The sequence below is a fragment of the Onychomys torridus genome, chromosome 19 (genome assembly GCF_903995425.1).
Source record: "Onychomys torridus chromosome 19, mOncTor1.1, whole genome shotgun sequence".
Taxonomy (NCBI): Eukaryota; Metazoa; Chordata; class Mammalia; order Rodentia; family Cricetidae; genus Onychomys; species Onychomys torridus.
In genome coordinates this window covers 28,979,195-28,998,299 of record NC_050461.1, presented here as the reverse complement: position 1 = coordinate 28,998,299, position 19,105 = coordinate 28,979,195, and the positions used below count along the sequence as shown (strand labels likewise).

General features: G+C 41.5%; 1 protein-coding gene across 8 annotated transcripts in view; it reads right to left on the bottom strand.

Annotated features, from left to right (window-relative positions):
- The window catches only part of L3mbtl3 (L3MBTL histone methyl-lysine binding protein 3), a 105,718-nt gene that overhangs the window by 13,298 nt on the left and 73,315 nt on the right, over positions 1-19,105 (bottom strand). For all 8 annotated transcript variants that reach the window (XM_036169057.1, XM_036169054.1, XM_036169058.1 and 5 more), the window contains 3 exons: positions 17,626-17,740; positions 16,051-16,153; positions 6,235-6,384 (listed from right to left, as the gene is read on the bottom strand). In XM_036169057.1, the coding sequence (XP_036024950.1) occupies positions 6,235-6,384; positions 16,051-16,153; positions 17,626-17,740 (368 nt within the window). The remainder of the gene's footprint in view (positions 1-6,234; positions 6,385-16,050; positions 16,154-17,625; positions 17,741-19,105) is intronic.

The following is a 19,105-nucleotide window of genomic DNA, read 5'->3' as shown; positions in this document are numbered from 1 at the left end:
CCCCCTCCCTCTACTCCCCCACACCACCAGTGGTCATCCAGCGACACACAAATGTGATCATACTACAATTTGAAAATTCTGGGATAAGCAATATTTTCTGTAGACAATTACAAGATAAGCTCTTGACAGAGTCAAAAAAATAGTAACAGGGATACTCTGTAGTGTATTTTAATATGACGCTGTCGCTCAGTACATTCTTGACTCAGTCTCCTTGATCATTAATTACTCTCTTGTGTCAGCAACGTCCCTTAAGCAGGAAGCATAAGCTGTGCTCACAAGCGTGTCCTTGGCGGGAAGCAGACCTGGTCCCCATTTCAGCTCTACTACTAACTCGTTTTGCACGAACATTAGCGGCAAGTTACTTAACTTCCCAAGTTCTCGGTTCCATCAGTGACAGAACAGGGATAATCAATCCTAACATGCCAATTTGAAGATTGAATAAAAATCTATTTAGAAAGTGCCCATGGCAGCTTCTTCAAGCCCCTGTTTCCCTCTGTGTTGAGATAAATGACCTGTTTTGTGAGCTGCTTTCTTCAAAGATACAGCAGACTTTCCATAGCCAGACAGCTAGACAGCTTGGGTTCTAAGCCAGGTCTTGACTAGCTGTTTGGGCTAAAACCAAGACAGAGAATGGAGTAATTGTGGTGGCATAAGTCTTTAACTGGAGGCAGAGGCAAGAGTATCTCCATGAGTTCAAGGCCAGCCTGGCCTACACAGTGATTTCCAGGGCAGCCACAGCTTAGAAACAAACAATAAAGATATAAGCCGGAGTCAGGCAGTGGTGGCGCACGCCTTTGATCCCAGCACTGGGGAGGCAGAGCTAGGTGAATCTCTGTGAGTTTGAGGCCAGCCTAGTCTACAGAGTGAGATCCAGGACAGGCACCAAAACTACATGAAAAGCCCTGTCGCGAAAAACCAAAAACCAAAACCAAACAAACAAAAAGATATAGGCTGGGAGGGTAGCCCAACATCTCCAGCACCAAGGGTGAAATGGGAAGCATAGAAAGTAGCTTGAAGAGTGCCCTGACTGTGCAATTTCTCCTGGCATTTTAGAGTTTTCAAGTACCAGTTTATTATAACATTTCTCTAGCTCAAACTGAATACAACCATAACAAAAGTTTACTCAAGAAAACCCACTCGGTGGCTTTAATTAAGACAGTAAGAAGTTGCTTAGCTGGGGAAGCAGAATTTTTTTTTTTTTGAGTCAGCCATCTCTTCCTGTGTAATCATGTGTCACATTTGCACTGTCTCGCTATCTCACTCAAATTATGCCTGTGGTAAATATTAGGGAAACAAACATGGGAAGAGCAAGTGCCTAAGAAAACAGGCGGCATTGAAGGCACACAGCTCACTTCCTTCAGCAAGGTGATTTTTCTTTTCACTTAAAAACAAATCCTGACTGGTTATGGTTAAGCCAGCCCCAGTCTACTGAGAATGACATTGAAAAAATATTAAATAATAAGTCACCTTGCCTCCATTCAGGGATGTGTTGATTTTAACCACTTCTCCAAATCCAGCATGGGAAGAGGCAGGATGTCAGGACACATAGGTAGAGACATGCCTATGAGTGAGTGAAGCACCTCCACAAATGGTAGGTGTTACTGATTTGAATGCCAACAAGTCACTCTTTGTAGGATCCACTAGCCCCTTTTAAAAACTTCTGAGCTAAAGTCATTCATAGATAAGACATCAAAGGTTAAGAATCTTGGATTCTTAACCTGCCCCCAAGACATCTTCTACAAATGTAGACATTTGACAAGCCTCAGAACAAGGAGGGTGCCCCTTCAAAGGGATTCGAAAACAGGTGGTGACTGAAACAGTGTCCTCTTGTGCCTATGGGTCCCCATTGGAACAAAGACGTTTGAAGTTCCTTTGGTAATAGCTCAGCAAGAGTTTTAACTAACCATGGCTCCATCAGCAAGATCTAGAGGATGTAACCATGGCTTAGTCTTTATCTGGTGACTAGAACTGAAGCATTCAGACTGCCCATCCTATAAAATTACAATTTCATATATAGAACATAAAAGGAATACAGCAAGTGTATCAAGAGGGTATCACTGAGATACCAAAGAAAAAGCCTCCAGAAAAAAGCACCCAGCAATTCACTAGTCAATCCTCCCCATGAAATAATGGTAGTTCTACTCATTAAGGTGAGCTCTCACAGGGAGACTGAGTCCTCAGTACTGGCTCGCTGTAAAAAAGACAACAGATGCTACTGCTTTGTTGTTGTTCCAAATGGAAAAGTCTCTTGCGTAGGAATTAGTGATATTCAAGAGATAAAATAAGATCTGTTACAATATTGTTCCGACAACTTCACACTATCTAGCAATGACACTCGCTTTTTCTTACACTTGCGATGGTTGCCTTGGTGTCACAGCGGTTGGCACCAGAATGTTGAGTATTTAACTCAAACAGTGCTTCTCTCTGGTGCACACAGCAGCAACACAGGCCCAGACTCAGATCACCAAAAGCTGGGAGACCTGAGCACTTGAACAGCTCCTAATGTGTACCTGGAAGTCTATTGAGAAGAGGAGGCAGGCTCTGGAAGCTGGGAAATGCATGCTCAGAGAGACGACTCTCTAGTCCACAGCAGGGCCCAGGACCAGAAAACCTGAGTTCCCCAAGACTGCTGATTAACTTTTGTAATCATTTATGAGTTTGGCTTTAATTAACTCTGATCTGCTTGGTGTGATCATTTTGCAAAGCACACACACACACACACACACACACACACACACACACACACACACACACCATCATACTTTATGTTAGCTCATTTCCCCATCTGTTTAATAGGGTATAGATGGGCTCTTGGCATGACTGGCAAAATTGAGTTCATGTGAAAAAGATTAACCAGATTGATGGCAACAATTCTTATACCAAGCACTATGTAATTTTCAGAATAGAAGCACTGGTCCTACCAATGAAAAGGCATTTGAAGAGCCTATAATGAACCTCACAGACTGAATTGTTTCATTAAATTAAGTTTAGCAGTGGGCACTTGCCTTACAAGGTAATACAAGTAATTGCCAGGCATTTTAAAGATGCTTTATTGTGTTTGTGTGGTTATATCTAAGCAGGTTTAGACAGTGTGGGTCTTAAAATACCAAGTGAATCTTTAATAGAAATAGTGTCTAATTTAGGTGCACACACAAGTAGATGCAGACAGACATGATGGGAATAAGACTAAGTGAGAGGATACCTTCTGTCCTTCCAGTGCTTACAAGCAATAGTCCTTCCCAAAGTCTAACACAGAGGATGCTTGCTCCTGTCACCTTGGAATGTTTTTGTCAAGCAGAAGGATTCCTGGGACGTACCTTCCATTGCCTGCATCAAAAGCACCATTTTATATAGGCACCCTAGATGATTCCATGCAAATCAAAATTCCTGGCCCATGTTTTGTTAAAACACATGGAGAAAGACATACACATTCTTTTACTCAGCTGGAGACATGTGGAGATGTAACTATCAATCCCCAAGAAAAGCTGCCATCTTACAGCCAGGGGCAATGAGAGGGTAGTGACTGTCCAAAGCAGGGACATTACCTCACAGTAAGCTCTGGGCCCAGCAGATGCTCACTAAATTTGTGACAGATGGGACGAGGGTGTAGATGGAAAAGGACTGTATGAACACTCTCATTTCTACTTAGAATGCCCTGGGAATTGTTCACACTCATTTGACCAGCCTCTAAAAGAAAACAGGTTCAAGTATTCAGAATCGAATGAAAAGACTTGAGGAGACCCTGAATCCCAGGTATAAAAAAGCTCTAGGATATAGTCCCTGAACCTTTTTCTCTGGTCATTAGAAGGCAGGCTCACCTCTGTCCTTGGCTTGCCAAATAAACAATGATGTCCATGTATCTTTCCTAATCTATGCAGGCTAGTATGGTAAACAACAAACAAGAAAGTCTCACCCTAATTTACAAGAGTACCAGTCTGTACTTGGAGACTCTACGTCATCATTTAGTAATGGTTTCTTAAACATCTGGTGTGGTACCCTTACCAAGGTGAGAATGTAGGGCTTGTAAGTAAATAGCGAGAAAGCTACAAACGGTTGTCTCTTAGGTCATATACCTAGCATTTCTCCTTTGAAACAGGATCACGGATTCGAAGCATTTACATCCATGCTGAGGGAAATGAAGGGAGACATGGTCTCTACCATGGTAGAGCTTATAAAGCAAAGCACAAAGGTTCCAAGAAAGTCTTTCAAAACGTAGTGTAAGGAGATGTGGAAACACATGGTGGCCTGATCCCACAGGCTGGAGGGCCAGCAAAAGCTTCTTGGAGGGCAGGAGAGGGATGTTAAAGAGCAGGGATTCAGTTTCTCTGCAAAGAGAAAGATGCCTGAAGCTGCGGCTTGAGGAAAGAGTCCGGCAGAGTTAGAGGGAATGCAGGACTCTATTTGAGCTACACTGGGAACTAAGGTCTCAATGCCAAGTATCAGGAAGTCACTGAAAGTTTTAAGAAGGGGGGTATTTAGTATCAGAAGGACTTTTAAAATTCAGACATCAAGGTTCTGTGGGTAGGCGCAGGTCCTAAACCTAAACATTAAGGACACTACAGAGCATCTGACACACAGCAGTTTGGACACTGCTGCTATAGAGTTATCAGTTGCCCATAAGCCTAAGTCAGGTAGAATAGTACCAAGGCAGGAAAGGATAGACATGTGACGTGTACTATTCATTTGATCTTGCCTGCTGGATTAACCCCTGAACCAAAAGTCATACAAGCACATCACTCACTTGGGGACCAGCTGGCATCTGGGACAGGTAAATGGGTACAGAGATGGCACAGTAGCGCCTATCAGCCCTAAGCCTGCACACACCCCGGGCCACCAGCAGCCTGTTTGGCACACACAGGCCTGAAGTTTACTTTCTTCATCTGGAGGACTCAGAAGGAAATTGGTGTGTGAATAGTTCTACTCCCCTGCCTCTGCCCAAGGCAGGCTCTGAAATGTGTGGTTTACACACTTCACAGAATATTCCCAGCAGGTCTGCACCATGCTGCTTGCAGCAGAAACTGGTGTGACAGATAAGCTGCTTCTGATTGTTTCCACTTCTGCTTCCCTCCCAGCTCCCTACTGATGTTTTCTGCACCTCACAAATAAACCACTTAGAATCAAATCCACCTCACAGCTTGCCTCTGGGAGTGCAAATTATCTAAGAAGTACAGATTGGCAGCTAAATTTTAACAAATTAAAAACTGACATACGGGAAATTCGCTAAACATGTGAGGTGAGCAGCGATCATAGGAAGACAACAGAACATGGAAATCAACTTATTTAAGCAATCTATGCCACATAGCCCAGGAATATTATGACTGCACTTACTCTTAGGAAATATTGGTTGAACATTTCTTTCAAAAAAAGTACTTTTTGGCTGAATAATTCTAATCCCAAAATCTAAAATGTACCCAAAGCAGAAATTTCTTGAGTTTTTCTTAGAGCATTTCAGATTAGGAATACTCAATTTGTAAAGTTTAGGCAAATGTAACATTTTTAAAAATCTCAAATTTGAAACATCCTGATGCCAAGTGTTTGGATAAGGGTGCTCAACCAGGCTTATGAAACAAACAGGACACACTGAAATTATTATAATGCACACATCCACAATTGAAAATGTAACAATATGAGTCTGAGAACAGCGTCACAGTTTTCTTAAAAGAGGGAAACACATCAGGGAAAAAGTAGATTCTCTCTACTCTCAGCTTCCAGCCTTGAGTCACATTCAACTCAGGGTTGAACTGATTTGCTGATTTCTTTATTTGGCATACAGTCTCCCTCTGTCGCCCAGGTTGATCTTGAACTAAGCATTTCTCCTGCTTTAGCCTTGCCAGTAGTGTGGTGCATGTTATCTCAGCCAAGTTCAGTGAAGGACTTAAGGATCTTTAGGGAAGTAGAAAGACTCTTTGACCTCTCGGTTAACTATGTTAGGACTGATCTTAGAGCCTTTCCAAGGATGGCTCTCCACTGTTGTTCACTGTAGAAGAAGCGCTGTTGTGCTTTTGTGTTTGAGGCAGGGTCTCATGTAGGTCAGGCTGGCCTTAAACTATGTAGTTTCTCCTGGTTCTACCTCCCAAGTGCTAGGATTCTGGGAGTGCACACCAACCTGGCATTTCTAATGCGTATTTCTAACAATCCACAGGAAAACACTGCCACAAAACATAAAGCATGCAAGACGGTCATCTCTTCAATGAGAGTGCTTCTGGACAATGTAAGCATCGTCCCTTTAATTACCTGGTTTCAGGAGATGATGAGCTGTCATTTGAGTCTATCCTTCTACTCCTTGGATATGATGGACTCGATGGAGGCATCTCACCACTTAGGCGGTCTGGAAAAATCCGTTCTTTATTCAAATTGATTTCTGAATAGGGACAGTAGGCACCACTAACCAATCAAAAGAAGAGAAAAGTACACTCCTATTAGATCATAATTATACAATTAAAATTGTAGGCTAGTGAATATGATTCCAACACTGAACCAAGCATGTTATATACGAGTGTGTATAAATGCATGAGTAGACATACAGCCATAAAATATATCTTTACAGATAATTTAAGTTCATTCCACTAGTGAACATATCTGACTTGAAGCAGTCTGCTGCAACCTCTGAATGGAGCAAGAGTCAGAGCATCCAGAGGATCGTTTCTGTACTTCTTATTGATAAGGCCTATGTCTGGGAATAATTAGTCACAAGAAATACCCATGCTTGCGATAGTCGTAACTACTTAATTTCCCCTGTAACATTTAGCAACTTTCAATGTCCCCATATGTCTTGGACTATTGATTTCCTAGAGAACACACAGATGGTTTGGAGCTGATTCTAACCTTGGTATGAAAAAGGGCCACAGGCCAACCACATCTCTCTGCCCTTAGCGGTTATGCTCTAAGGTCTCATGCGGTGATAACTCCCATCACCTAGGCAGAGGAAACTGAGTTCATTGAGTATTAACTGGGCATTAGCTAGCAGATACCTGGCCTGGGCCTTAGCATTGCAGCCTCTAGAACATCTGGGTACCAGGATTCCAATAAACACCAAGCTCCCCAGTTGACTATACTTCTTGCCCCTCTGCTTTGAGAGGCCTTCTTAAGTCTGGAAACCATTGGGACACAAGATACATGATATTGGTGTCATGTGTGTTTGAGAATATTAATAATCACCCAAGGGAACTTTTTAAACAGTGCATATGTGTTTTCTACCAAGAGAAGCCAAGGGAAAGAAGACAATAAGAAATGCTCCCTGGTAACTCTAGGGGTGACATAAAATTTATCTCAGGTATCTTGTAAGCAAAACTGTAAACTTTAGGAAGTACATGCTGCTCTACACTTGTTCTTTTTGTTTTGTTTTTCGAGACAGGGTTTCTCTGTGTAGCTTAGCACTTTCCTGGAACTTGCTTTGGAGATCAGGCTGGCCTTGAACTCACAGAGATCCACCTGCCTCTGCTTCCAGAGTGCTGGGATTAAAGGTGTACACCACCACCACTCGGCTTACACTTGTTCTTTAAGCAAAAGTAATAACACCTAATCACACTCTGACATAAATTTATATAATGTCTATCCAACAACAACCAAAACCAACCAACCAACCAAACAAACAAACAAAACCCCAAAACACAATTGATAGAAATCTTTATGGAGCACATACAATATATTAAGCACTGTGCTGTGCTTATACACACTGTTTTAATCTATAAAAAAGACATTTCGTGCCGGGTGGTGGTGGTGGCGCACGCCATTAATCCCAGCACTTGGGAGGCAGAGGCAGACGGATCTCTGTGAGTTCGAGGCCAGCCTGGGCTACAGAGCAAGTGCCAGGAAAGGCTCAAAGCTACACAGAGAAACCCTGTCTCGAAAAACCAAAGGGGAAAAAAAAAGAAAGACAAGAAAAAAAGACATTTTGTATGACATACTAGGTTTTCAAATGGTTAAGCAACTTCAGTCTTTTCTCATTATCAGCAAGTATTTATCAATTAAGTATCTTTTGTGTTAGACACCTTTCTAGGCATTAGGAACACAATAAAAAGTGAGGAGGTGAAAATTCTGGCCTCAATGAGTGGTAGTTTAGAGCAGTGGTTCTCAACCTTCCCAATGCTGTTCATGTTGTGGTGACCCTCAACCACAAAATTATTTTTGTTGCTACATCTTCACTGTAACTTTGCTACTGTTATGAATAATAAATCCTTGTTTTCTGATGGTCTTAGGCAACCCCTGTGAAAGGGTCATTTGACCTCCCCCAAGAGGGGGGATTGAGAACTGCTGATCTAGGGGAAGATGGGGAATGCCTAATCACACAAATAAGTGATGCAACTTTACACTGGAATGGCTTCTATAAAGAAAGTAAGAGTGTGGCATTAAGGAGGACATAGGATGCTCTGATTGGCAGTGAGGAAGAGCTTCCCTAGAGAGAACAAATCCCTAAAGTTCAGGACAAAGCTGCTCACACACACTTAGGAGGAAGCAATATAACACACGGGCAGGAGAGTGAGGCTAGCCTGGCTAGAAGTTGAGATCCCAGGAAGCAGGGGGTGCAGGGAGAGGTAGAATTATGCATGGCTCACTAGACCATAGTCAGTAGTTCCACGTTTTATTATGGGTTCAGTTTGAAGCCCTTGGGAAATCTCTAAACACGGGAAGTGGTAGGGATTGACTTGGGTGTATGTGATGGAAATGCAGGGCGGGGCAGGCTAGAAGACGGTCAGCATCTTCTGCCAACCCACGATGTCCTGCAGCCCAAGACAGTCTGTGACACACAGGCATCGAGATGCGCTTATTGGTTTGTGGTTTGAAGAACTGGAGGCAAAAGAGACACCATTTGAGATAAGAATGGCTGGTGGGAAGTAAATGTGGAACAAGCCGATTAATTATGGAAAGTTTATTATTAGACATGTAAATAAAAACGCTGTTTGCCTGAGGTCACACAGCAATGAAATAGCTTAGCAAATTGCATCTGCTCGTTTAATAACAGGCATGCTACTTCAGTCAGTCACATGATGAAGGAAAATCTAACCACATCATCCCTTCAAACACGGCATTGGATCCCGGTTGGATGCCTGAACTAATCAACAGTTCATGGGTACAAAGTATCAAAACTAGTTCTGCCTAATGCTACAGAGACTTTGAAGGAGGCAACTAGTAGCTAAGTTGGAAGGCAGACAGCCAGGTGTGGGCAGGATGCAGTATCCAGAACAAAATATTCCCTTAGGGACTATCTCCATGGGATGAGGTTGCTGGGGACAGCATACACATGCCACTCTTAGCTGTCCCCTACCTTGGGGTCCTGTCACATTGCTCAGTTTCACAGAGACTACAAACACAAAGCCTAACCTGCCTGCACTCCATTCCTCAAGTCAGGAAGCCCAGACAGCAGCTTTGTGTGGGAGCTTGGGTCTTCGGCTACCCTGTACCTGCCAAGGAAGCAAACGCGCTGTGCTGCCTGCCATGTGGCTACCTTACGGGACAACACTTTCCTTAATGCTGACCTTCAGCGCAGGCTGGGTACAAATGTGCAGTGAAATCCTATTCAGATAGCCGAGGCTCACCTCACAATTTATCATCTTCAATGAAGCTCCCTACGACTATCAAAAACTACATGTAACCAGCTTCTCCCAAGCTCGAGGCTCTGCTCTGACAAAGGAATTAAGTTGGTCCAGCCCCAGATCCCAATCATCTCTGATGCCCCGCTAGGCCGTTCTCTCTAGTGCATGTTTTTCACTGAATTTTTTAGCAACAAAAGAAAAATCCAAAGATAATGTTTTGTTTTTTTTTCTGACAGAGAGTATAGTGCTAATCCGGCAGCGGCATACGTACAGTTCAACTTCATTCACCCTAAAGATCCTGGCTGAACAAGCAGGGAACTCCAGTGTGTGTATTTACTTTGGATGGCATTGGGGTTGAAGGATACACCACCAGCTTCAAACAATGGGAAGCCATGCAGGAATTTTGGATGGCCTAGGTCCCCAGTGAAACACCAGTTACAAAGCAGACAACTGTGTTCAAGCTCTGGGAAAACAGCTTTTGTTGTTGACTAAACGAAACACTTGAGGCTAGTTCAGAGAAAGGCAAGATGCTGGTCAGGAGCCTTGCTGTCTAAATGCCTGTGAGTTGTTTTGTTTTGTTTTTGCAAACAGATTGCCTTAGCTCTTTCAACCTTTCAATTGAAAGAGAAACAACCCTGGCCTTCTGAAGAAATGCCCTAATGACCGAGGAAATCTGCCCTATCAAGGGAACCATGTGACAGTCATTCACAGATGTGCGCTAAGCCTCTCTCTTCCTTCCCACCCGAGGAACCCTCACTGTTACACCCGCACAGGGTGGAGAGGAATGCCAGCTGGCTCCTGAATGAAGTTGGAGTTGGTGACTTAAAGACACAGCAGAGAGCCACAGTAACTGGCAGAATGAGAAATGTTGGAGGTTGAACCAGGGTACCTGGCAAAGTGCTCTGGTGCCTCATCCATGCACAGTGATGAGCAAGCACAGTTTCTGAGGCTGAGTTTTCATTTCAAAATGACAATGCCAACACAGGTGAACCATCTCCTTGCCCAGCAGTCTTCCTCACCACCAGGAAGCAGCGCCAAGAGAGTGCTCACTTGCCAGATACAAAAAGCAAGGCTTCAAAGTGGACTTGTAGAGCATCACACTGCTCTTGGTGGAGTTCCATCATAAGCACTGGCTCCTGTTCAATGGCTAAACAATGTGAGTAAATATTAGCTGGGGTTATAGAAGAATTTCCTTATTCATAATCCGCGGCAATGACATGGATCGCACCATCAAAGAGCTGCCGCTGCCCACCTCTTACAGTGCACACAGCTCTATGTGTTGCAACTTTCTTGGTGCTGGGCAGGGTTCCAAGTCCTTTACATGAATTAATTCTTTCATCACACCACTCCTATGAATGCCACCGTCACCTGGGTTACAAATGAAGACATTGGCGGAGAAAGGTAAAAGACTGTTTCAAGATCCCAAGGCTTACCTGCTGCCTTTCAAGGCAGGCCAAGCTACAGATATAGGCGTTTTCCCCTATCTTGTCCCCCATTATCTACCCCTTGGGATGGGAATTACAGTAAAACTCATCATTATCCACTTTTTCAAGGGCTTGAGATCACTACCATGCCTGTTGTTTAAAGGAACAAAAGATATGCAAGATTCTCATCACCATTATAACCACTAAGTGTTCTATTCAATGTTTCTTCTGTTGCATTAATATTAAGCTATGTTTTTCTTTTTGTTGTTGTTGTTTGTTTGTTTGTTTTTGCTTTTTTGTTTGTTTGTTTGTTTTTCGAGACAGGGTTTCTTTGTGTAGCTTTGGTGCCTGTCCTGCCGCTGTAGACCAGGCTGGCCTTGAACTCAGAGATCTGCCTGGCTCTGCCTCCTGAGTGCTGGGATTAAAGGCATGCGCCATGACTACCTGGCTAAAGGCTAGGCTTACAACCAAAACTAAAGCCACATTTCTAAAGAATATTTATTTTTATTCTGTGTGCGTGTGTGCGTGCGTGCGTGCGTGCGTGTGTGTGTGTGTGTGTGTGTGTGTGTGTGTGTGTGTGCGCGTGTGTGTATGTGTGTTGGGATATAAACATGTGAGTACAGGTGCCTACAGAGACTAGAGGCATGAGCTGCCCCAGAGCTGCGGTTACAGGTAGTTGTGAACCACCCATTGTGGGTGCTGTTCCAATTTAGTAACATTTTGAACTTGGAAAACCTTTCAGGGTTTATTAACTTCTATGGAAAGAGCAGATTCTTGTTGGCCTTACAATGAAAAATTTCTAGTTTTTCACCTACTGTACTTAGCGACTGAATTTTCGGAAAGTTTGATTCATTACAGTGTGTTTGCATTCCATCATGGGTGTTCATTCTCTCATGCTCACTGCTCTCTCCCTCTTTCCCTTCTTACCCTTGCTCCTCTCCAGGTATTCATCCAAATAAAGTCCTTTCAGGAAAGAACAGTACAAATCCTGTGAGACCCTTCCCTAAAATGACTTTATTATGGTAAAAATATTAGTAAATTATTGTACACCAGCCACTTGACAAAGATTTGCCCCCAGAGCCTCTCAGGAGGCTGTTTGTAAAGACAAAGGGCTGCCTTGTCCTCTGCTCTCCTCTGCCATGCTAAAATCCCTCTTAGTTGTAACTACCATACTTTAACAACTAGGCAACACCTCGAGTTTAAGCATCCACATAGTTACCCTCAAACACAATCCTGACAAACACACAGGACAGGCTGTGTCAGGTGACTCTGGACAGAGGCCTGATGGAAGGAGAGAAGTAAAGGCTATTCTGGGCTGAACTGAGTTCTGCCTCTACCGGAGTACCGTCCAGGGCACTTACTCAACAGTTCAGACTTTTCCTAACCATCTATAAGTGGTGCTCAGCTCGTAGATTTGCTGAAAGGGTTACATGTGCTCATACACACAGGCTTAGAATAGTGGCTATGATAGATGAGGACAAACATATCCCACACATTATTACTACCCTACAAACGAGGTATTTGACCTGCACTGTGTCAGGAAAATAATCAGGAAAAATAAACAGTGATATGAAAAACTCCATAAAACGTATTTGGGAGAGCTCTAATCCCTTCAGAAATAGCTAATGCTTTACTGAGTAAGACCATTCCTGCTGCCTCAGATATGGGGCCCCACCAAAGCCCATTGGCCCAAAGCAGGCACTCAACGGTATATGAGAGCTAGGTGGATGGATGCCGAATGAAAACCAGTTTTCAGATGTGCAGCCATGGTAATTAATTTGCAAAACATTCCATGGATTTCAAAAATATTCTTTGGAGACTGGAGGAAATAAATGTTCCCTTGTTTAATTTCTAAAAGATCAAATTTTATATATCAAAGATATACTTCTGAAGGCAATAACTATGTAGAACAGCTACTTTTATGGAACTTCAGCTCTCTTAACCCCAAGTGGGCTTTTCCCATTCTTGGACCTCTGAGTGAGCCAGGAGTGAAACAAAGAATGCCAATGTCGAACTCCTATTTACACTTTCTTCTGGAGAGACAGAATCAAGAAAGCTGGCTATGGAATGTCTCCAGAGAAGAGAGTACCACCCCACACATCCAACGCTCGCTAATCATATTTCACCTTAAAGAAAGGTTGCATCCTCAAACTGTGTTACCAAATGCGTACTCTGCTTCTCACATTTCTTAGCTCAAACATAATGTATAATCTTCAGAGATAGTCACAAGCAAATGCTAGCCAAACTACAGCCTTTTGCTTATGTGCTCATAAAACTATCCTTACTGAAAGAGCAACCTTCTTTGTTATCTATGTAAAGAATGTATGTTTTGATTTATTCAGTTTCCCAGTAAATTAATCCAAAGAGAATTTTCTCATTATGTTTTCCTAAGCACAGCATTCTCAGCAAGGACAGAAATAATTGCCAGTGAAATGAACCTTTCAGAAAATATGTATGATGCAGCACGCTAATCCACAAGTGTACTGATGAGATGGAAAACAGGCTGGGCCCACTAAGGATTAATGTCCTGCCAAGAAGACAGCATGGAGCATTGTAAATTATACAGACTGCATAAGGAGTGTAGAAAACCTGTGCACAGGCTGGGAAGGGTGAAGTGCAGAACCTGGACCATGCTGTTAATTCTCACAGTTTTATTCTTCTGTCCAGAGACCCACCCCATCAACTCTGCACAAGACAAGAGACCACAGTAGCCACGCCATGCATGCTCAAGAAAACCAGTACAGTTTTTTTGGTCAAGCCTTGTCTTTTCAGTCACAAGCTACACTCTGCCACTCCTTCAAGAACATGAGCAGTTCTCGAGCATGGTTCCAATTTCTCCAAGTTCCAATTTCCTTACCACATTTCTGCATAAGTTATTCTCAGAGTCTTCCCATAATTTACCCCTTCTAGCAACAAACAAAATACCACCCGTCGTATCCAATCTATCAAGAAATTCCCCAAGGACAACCACTAGACTGTGGGAGCAGCTGGGCTAAAGGAGTCTGAGGGTAAAGGCTGTCCTGACAAGCGACCAGTGATGTGGTATGGTTGTCACTACAGACTTCGCTGCCACAGACTTTCCTATTTGGACCTAATGAGTCTACGAGCCTATGTACATGGTATGGTGTTCTCATCTCTAGAGATATTCAGTATGCACAGTGCTGTCTGGTGGGTTTCCTTCCAGAGCTAAATACAAATTTTATATAGCCAACTGGATCCTAACAACACGTCAGTATTTACCCAATTTAAAAATTTCTCAGTTCTTTTAATTTGAGGAAATTGCCTCTAGTCTAATGAACATCATGAGACTGTACAGTAGTAATGTAGATGAGCCAAAGGTCCTCATTTTAGTTATGATTTTGTAACTTATACTTGAAATTATGCAGTGTGAGTGGAGAGCCTGGGTGTGGGACCAAGTCATGGAGCGGTGCTATGAGGGATAGTGAGATGGCAAAGGTCAAGACCAGAGCCTTCAGCTCCCCTCACCAGTGGTGAGAGAAGACAGGTTATCACACCTATGGAGCACTACACATGGGCTCCCCACAGCTGGTGGGGCAAGAAGTTCCTATATACCAGTGTTGTTCTGAAAGCCAGCCCATTCGTATTAAGCAACAGAATGCAAAACGCAAAGTAGGCGAATGCTTGATAAATGTTACATGTTCTGATTGGGGAAAAAAAAAAAAAAAAAAAAAAAAAAACCTGTTTTTCAAAAGAAACCACCAAACAAAAGACTTTCTCAATTTAGGAAGTAAGTCATGCACTTGGGCTGATCTATTAGCTGAAAAGTGATCCGGCTGCTGTCATGAGATACAGCTAACAACGTCTACGCTGCAGTGTCTTCAGTAGAGTTTAAATTAATGCTCTATCTTCAGTTTGCAGCCATTTGAGTGGCACAAGGGTTTAAAAATGGGCATCTGCAAATGGGATCATCACCCTGTCTCTGTGCACTTTTTATTCTGGAACACAATGAAGATCAGAAAAAGAAAAAGAAGAAAAAAAAAAAAAAGGATGATAAGCAACACTTGTGGATGCAGAGAAACGGGGGAAGGTGGGGGAGGGGGGCTTTCACTGCACCCAGGTGAAAATACTACACCAATTTTGCAAGTCTTATTAATTCTTTCTTAGAAGAATAGGTAGCAATATTTCTGAATGTCTTTATTGTTACAGAGAGGGTACACAGGGCCATAGCATGTGTGGAGGTCAGGGGACAGCTCTCAGGGGCTGATTCTCTCTACCGTATGGATTCCAGATGGAACTCAGGTTGCCAGGCTTAGTGGCCCTTACCCACTGAGCCATCTCACTGACTGACAATTTCAAAAATTTAAAGAGCCAGACTCATAACCCTATACAAACTAGATATGAGATAATTTTCTCAATGAGTAATACAATTAGCATGTTTCCGTAACTTACACTATTAATTATTACCATTTTAAACCATATTCAAATGGGTGATGCTTTCGTCCCTTAGAAATCCCACTAAATCATAAGAATTTATTTCAGTAATATTTTTAAATGTTTATGAAGATCCCCAAATCACCTGAACATCAAGATTTTATTGTATTTTTGGGTTCTTTTGAAGTTACTTACAATTAAGAAAAAATACTGGGGAAAAAAAAGTCACTTTTCTGACTACTAAATCCCACATTTGGTAGTATCATTTTGTGATGTTCATTGCTAATCTACAATATCCTATCTTCTTATTCAATCTGTAAAGTCACCCAACCATATCATATGCCACTAAATAATTTCAACAGGACCTGCCCTCATTAATGGTAACCCCCAAATAACTATTTTAGAAGCCATGGATCTGTAAAACTAGCCAAACTAACAAAACAAAACAAACAAACAACAAAAACACCAAATAGCTAAAGTAAATCTATTTTAAACAGTGAATGAATGTTCTCTCAGGAAGATATAACTTTAGATATAGCCTTCATTTTTACAGTCTCCATGGTAACCACATTTCTTATGGCTCTGAATATAAAATCAGTTCACATCTGTTTCTTATAGAAGAAAATCTTCTACATTCATAGATAGGCACCTTCTATACAGCATGCACACAAGTCCCCATGCAAGCAGTGGCAAGTACGTACCTCTGATTGCCCAGGTACCTCGATTTTTTAAAATGACCAACCCCTTTGCAGCCTAGAGTTGGACATCCCCCAGTTTCTGATGGCTCCATTAATTCTGCAGGGCCTACAACAAAAATAATAAAAAGAGAAGGTAAAAAGGGGAAATTGAAGTTGAGTGGAAAGCTAAAGATCTAAATGTCCAGGATGAGAATAGGGCAGAGAAAAAATACTCCATTTCTGGAACCATTTTCTACATGCATTCCATGTAGAAAAACAAGTAGTTCTTATACAAATATAATTTTTTTTTTAATATCTCTATTTTTCAAGATATTCTCCATGGTTCATTCTGTCACAAAGTTTACATTTACTTAATACTGAAATGGTAAATTTTGATCTAATCTTATTTTAAGATGTCATTCAACAGAGATATTTAAATCTGACTTGACAGGAATATTTGAAAGAATGGTTATCAAATAAAAAATTGCATAAGAATGTTCAATGTGAAAACTTCAAACACTAGATCATAGAATATGAAATATAAACACCATATTGGAACCACCTGAGCCAACTGAGTGGCCAGGGCTGGAATACAGAGTAACAATCACCAACATCAACCACTCCTCTGTATTTCAGATTCTCTGTCATCCACCAATGCAGACGAGTGTCCCCCTAGCTATGGCTCCAACATTCCAATGCACAACTGTATCAAGTTTAGGATTTTCATTTGGTTCATAAAAGGAACAATACAAATGTGTATCTAAAATAGTCTCATCTGGTTTTGGACTCGACTGTCACATTTTATATAGTAATATTCTTCATGACTACGCTTTCTATAAAAACTATATGCCATAGTTTATTTAACTAACACTTGCTTCCAACTTCGTTACTTTAGACATTCTTCAGTTAGAAATATGCACATGGATGGCTATGCACCCTCAGTCTGCATATAGCTCACATGAATAAAGCTACTCATAAGGAAAAAACATTAATTTTTTTTTAATAAACTGACTATAGTATATTGTATTTCTCAAATTTTCTCATACAAAGTATATATTCTTTAAAATTGAGAACATGGTATCTCCCTCTGTCTGTCTCTGTCTCACTCTGTGTATGCTTTTTTATTGAACTCAATTTTAGTCTTTATTGAGTGAACTAAAAATCTGCACCTAGAATAAATCATAAGGCGGAAGGTGCCTTCTTTTATACTTTTACCAGTTTCTGCCAATGATAACATTTTCAAGGCTATAGTATCTGGTCCCTATTAGGATACTGAAATTTTAATAGTCTGACAAATTATCTTCTAAAAATTGGCACTAATTGTAAAAGATTAGGTTTATTTCTAAACAAAACTCAAAACAGCACATCTTACTTATTTAGGCAATATGATTTTTCTTTTGTAATTTTTTGTTGTGTGTGTGTGTGTGTGTGTGTGTGTGTGTGTGTGTGTGTGTGTGTGTATGTGTGCATGCACACTGCTGGCAATCAAAAGAGGAGAAATATATGGAGAAACAGAAATGGAGGAAGAGGAGACAAAAACTTAAGCACATTATTCAGAAAAATGAAAATGTTGATCATGACTATCTACATGTATCTTACTTAGGGGAGCCTGAAGAGGGTGTCCAGTCTTGGAGCACCAGCCTACAGGGTGAATATCTGGAGAGTCTGCATCTATCCAGTAGTCATAGCAACTGCTCCAGCCATCAAAGTGAACCTGGGTAACAGAAGAACACAGAGTCATAAGGATTCCTATGGTAAAACTTCCATCCACGGCATGAGCCTTCTGATTACACAGTATATTTAACACCCAATAAATCACTTCAATTATTTAAAATACTTCACTCACAACCTGAGGGAAAAAAAAATGCTTTCGAAACTACCAACAAATTAGACATCAATAACTGCCTTCCCAAAGATGCATCCGAGGCAGCCGTGCATACAGGTTTATTACACATATCCTTAAACGCTGTTAGCAAATGAAGACTAGGAACCATGGATAACATCTTCAAACAAGCAAAGGAAACACAAACACCACTGAGGTGATTTAAAAATCAGGGAACAGGGAACGGGAAAACAGGAAGAGCGGAAAGAAAGACCTTTGAGGTAAATATAAAAGGAAAATGTTTTTTAAATACATTGCCTGCTAGAAGCTCACCTGACTTACAAAACAACCCTGAACCATACCATTTTAAAATAGTCTTTCTCTTTTATAAAGATTTATTTTATTTTATATGTATGGGTATTTTGCCTGCATGGATGTCTGTGTGCCACATGCTCTTGCTCTCTCTGTCTCTCTCTCAAGATAAAAGCTCTTTGCTACTGCTCCAGCACCATGCCTGCCTGCCTGCTGCCCCACTCCTCTCCGTGACAGTCATGGACTAATGCTCTGAAACTGTAAGCAAGCCCCCAATTAAATGCTTTCTTTTATAAGTTGCCTTGGTCATGGTGTCTCTTCACAGCAATAGAAAAGTCACTGAGACAACACATTAAAAACAAATCATTAGTAGTGTTGATTTTTTTTATTAAATATCTAAAGAAAATAGATGCTAATAAATTCCTAAAGAAAATGGATCAAAGTACAGAACCAACAATTTTACTACTTAAATCAATAGTGTAAGGAAAAGAATACACTTTTCACCTAGAAGTATAATTTAGAGTCTTTATAAAAACATCCCATATGTTACAGATAATTTTAATATCAAAACAGCTAATACTTTTATAAAATACAATATTTCTTTAAAGGTCAGATCTGGTTGGACATTTTGTGAATCTGAAAGGTAACTCAGAAAAACACATTTTAGCTATGGACGCTTGCCTCTTCTGTCCTCTGATATTAAAGAGGTATCTGACTGGGAAATGGCTCCCATGTTTGTAGGATAAAAACAATGGGAGGAAGTGCTCATCCATCATCAGAACCAATGGTTGAAATGTAGGCTCTAAAAGTGGAGTTGGGACCAGAACATAGACTCTTCCTGGAAACTGTAAGTGTGTGAGAAGGCCCTCTTCTTCCCCAAGGCAGCCAGGATGCAGGGAGGCCCTCCCCCACATGTGCCAGGGTAATGTTCTTTTCGGCAATCCT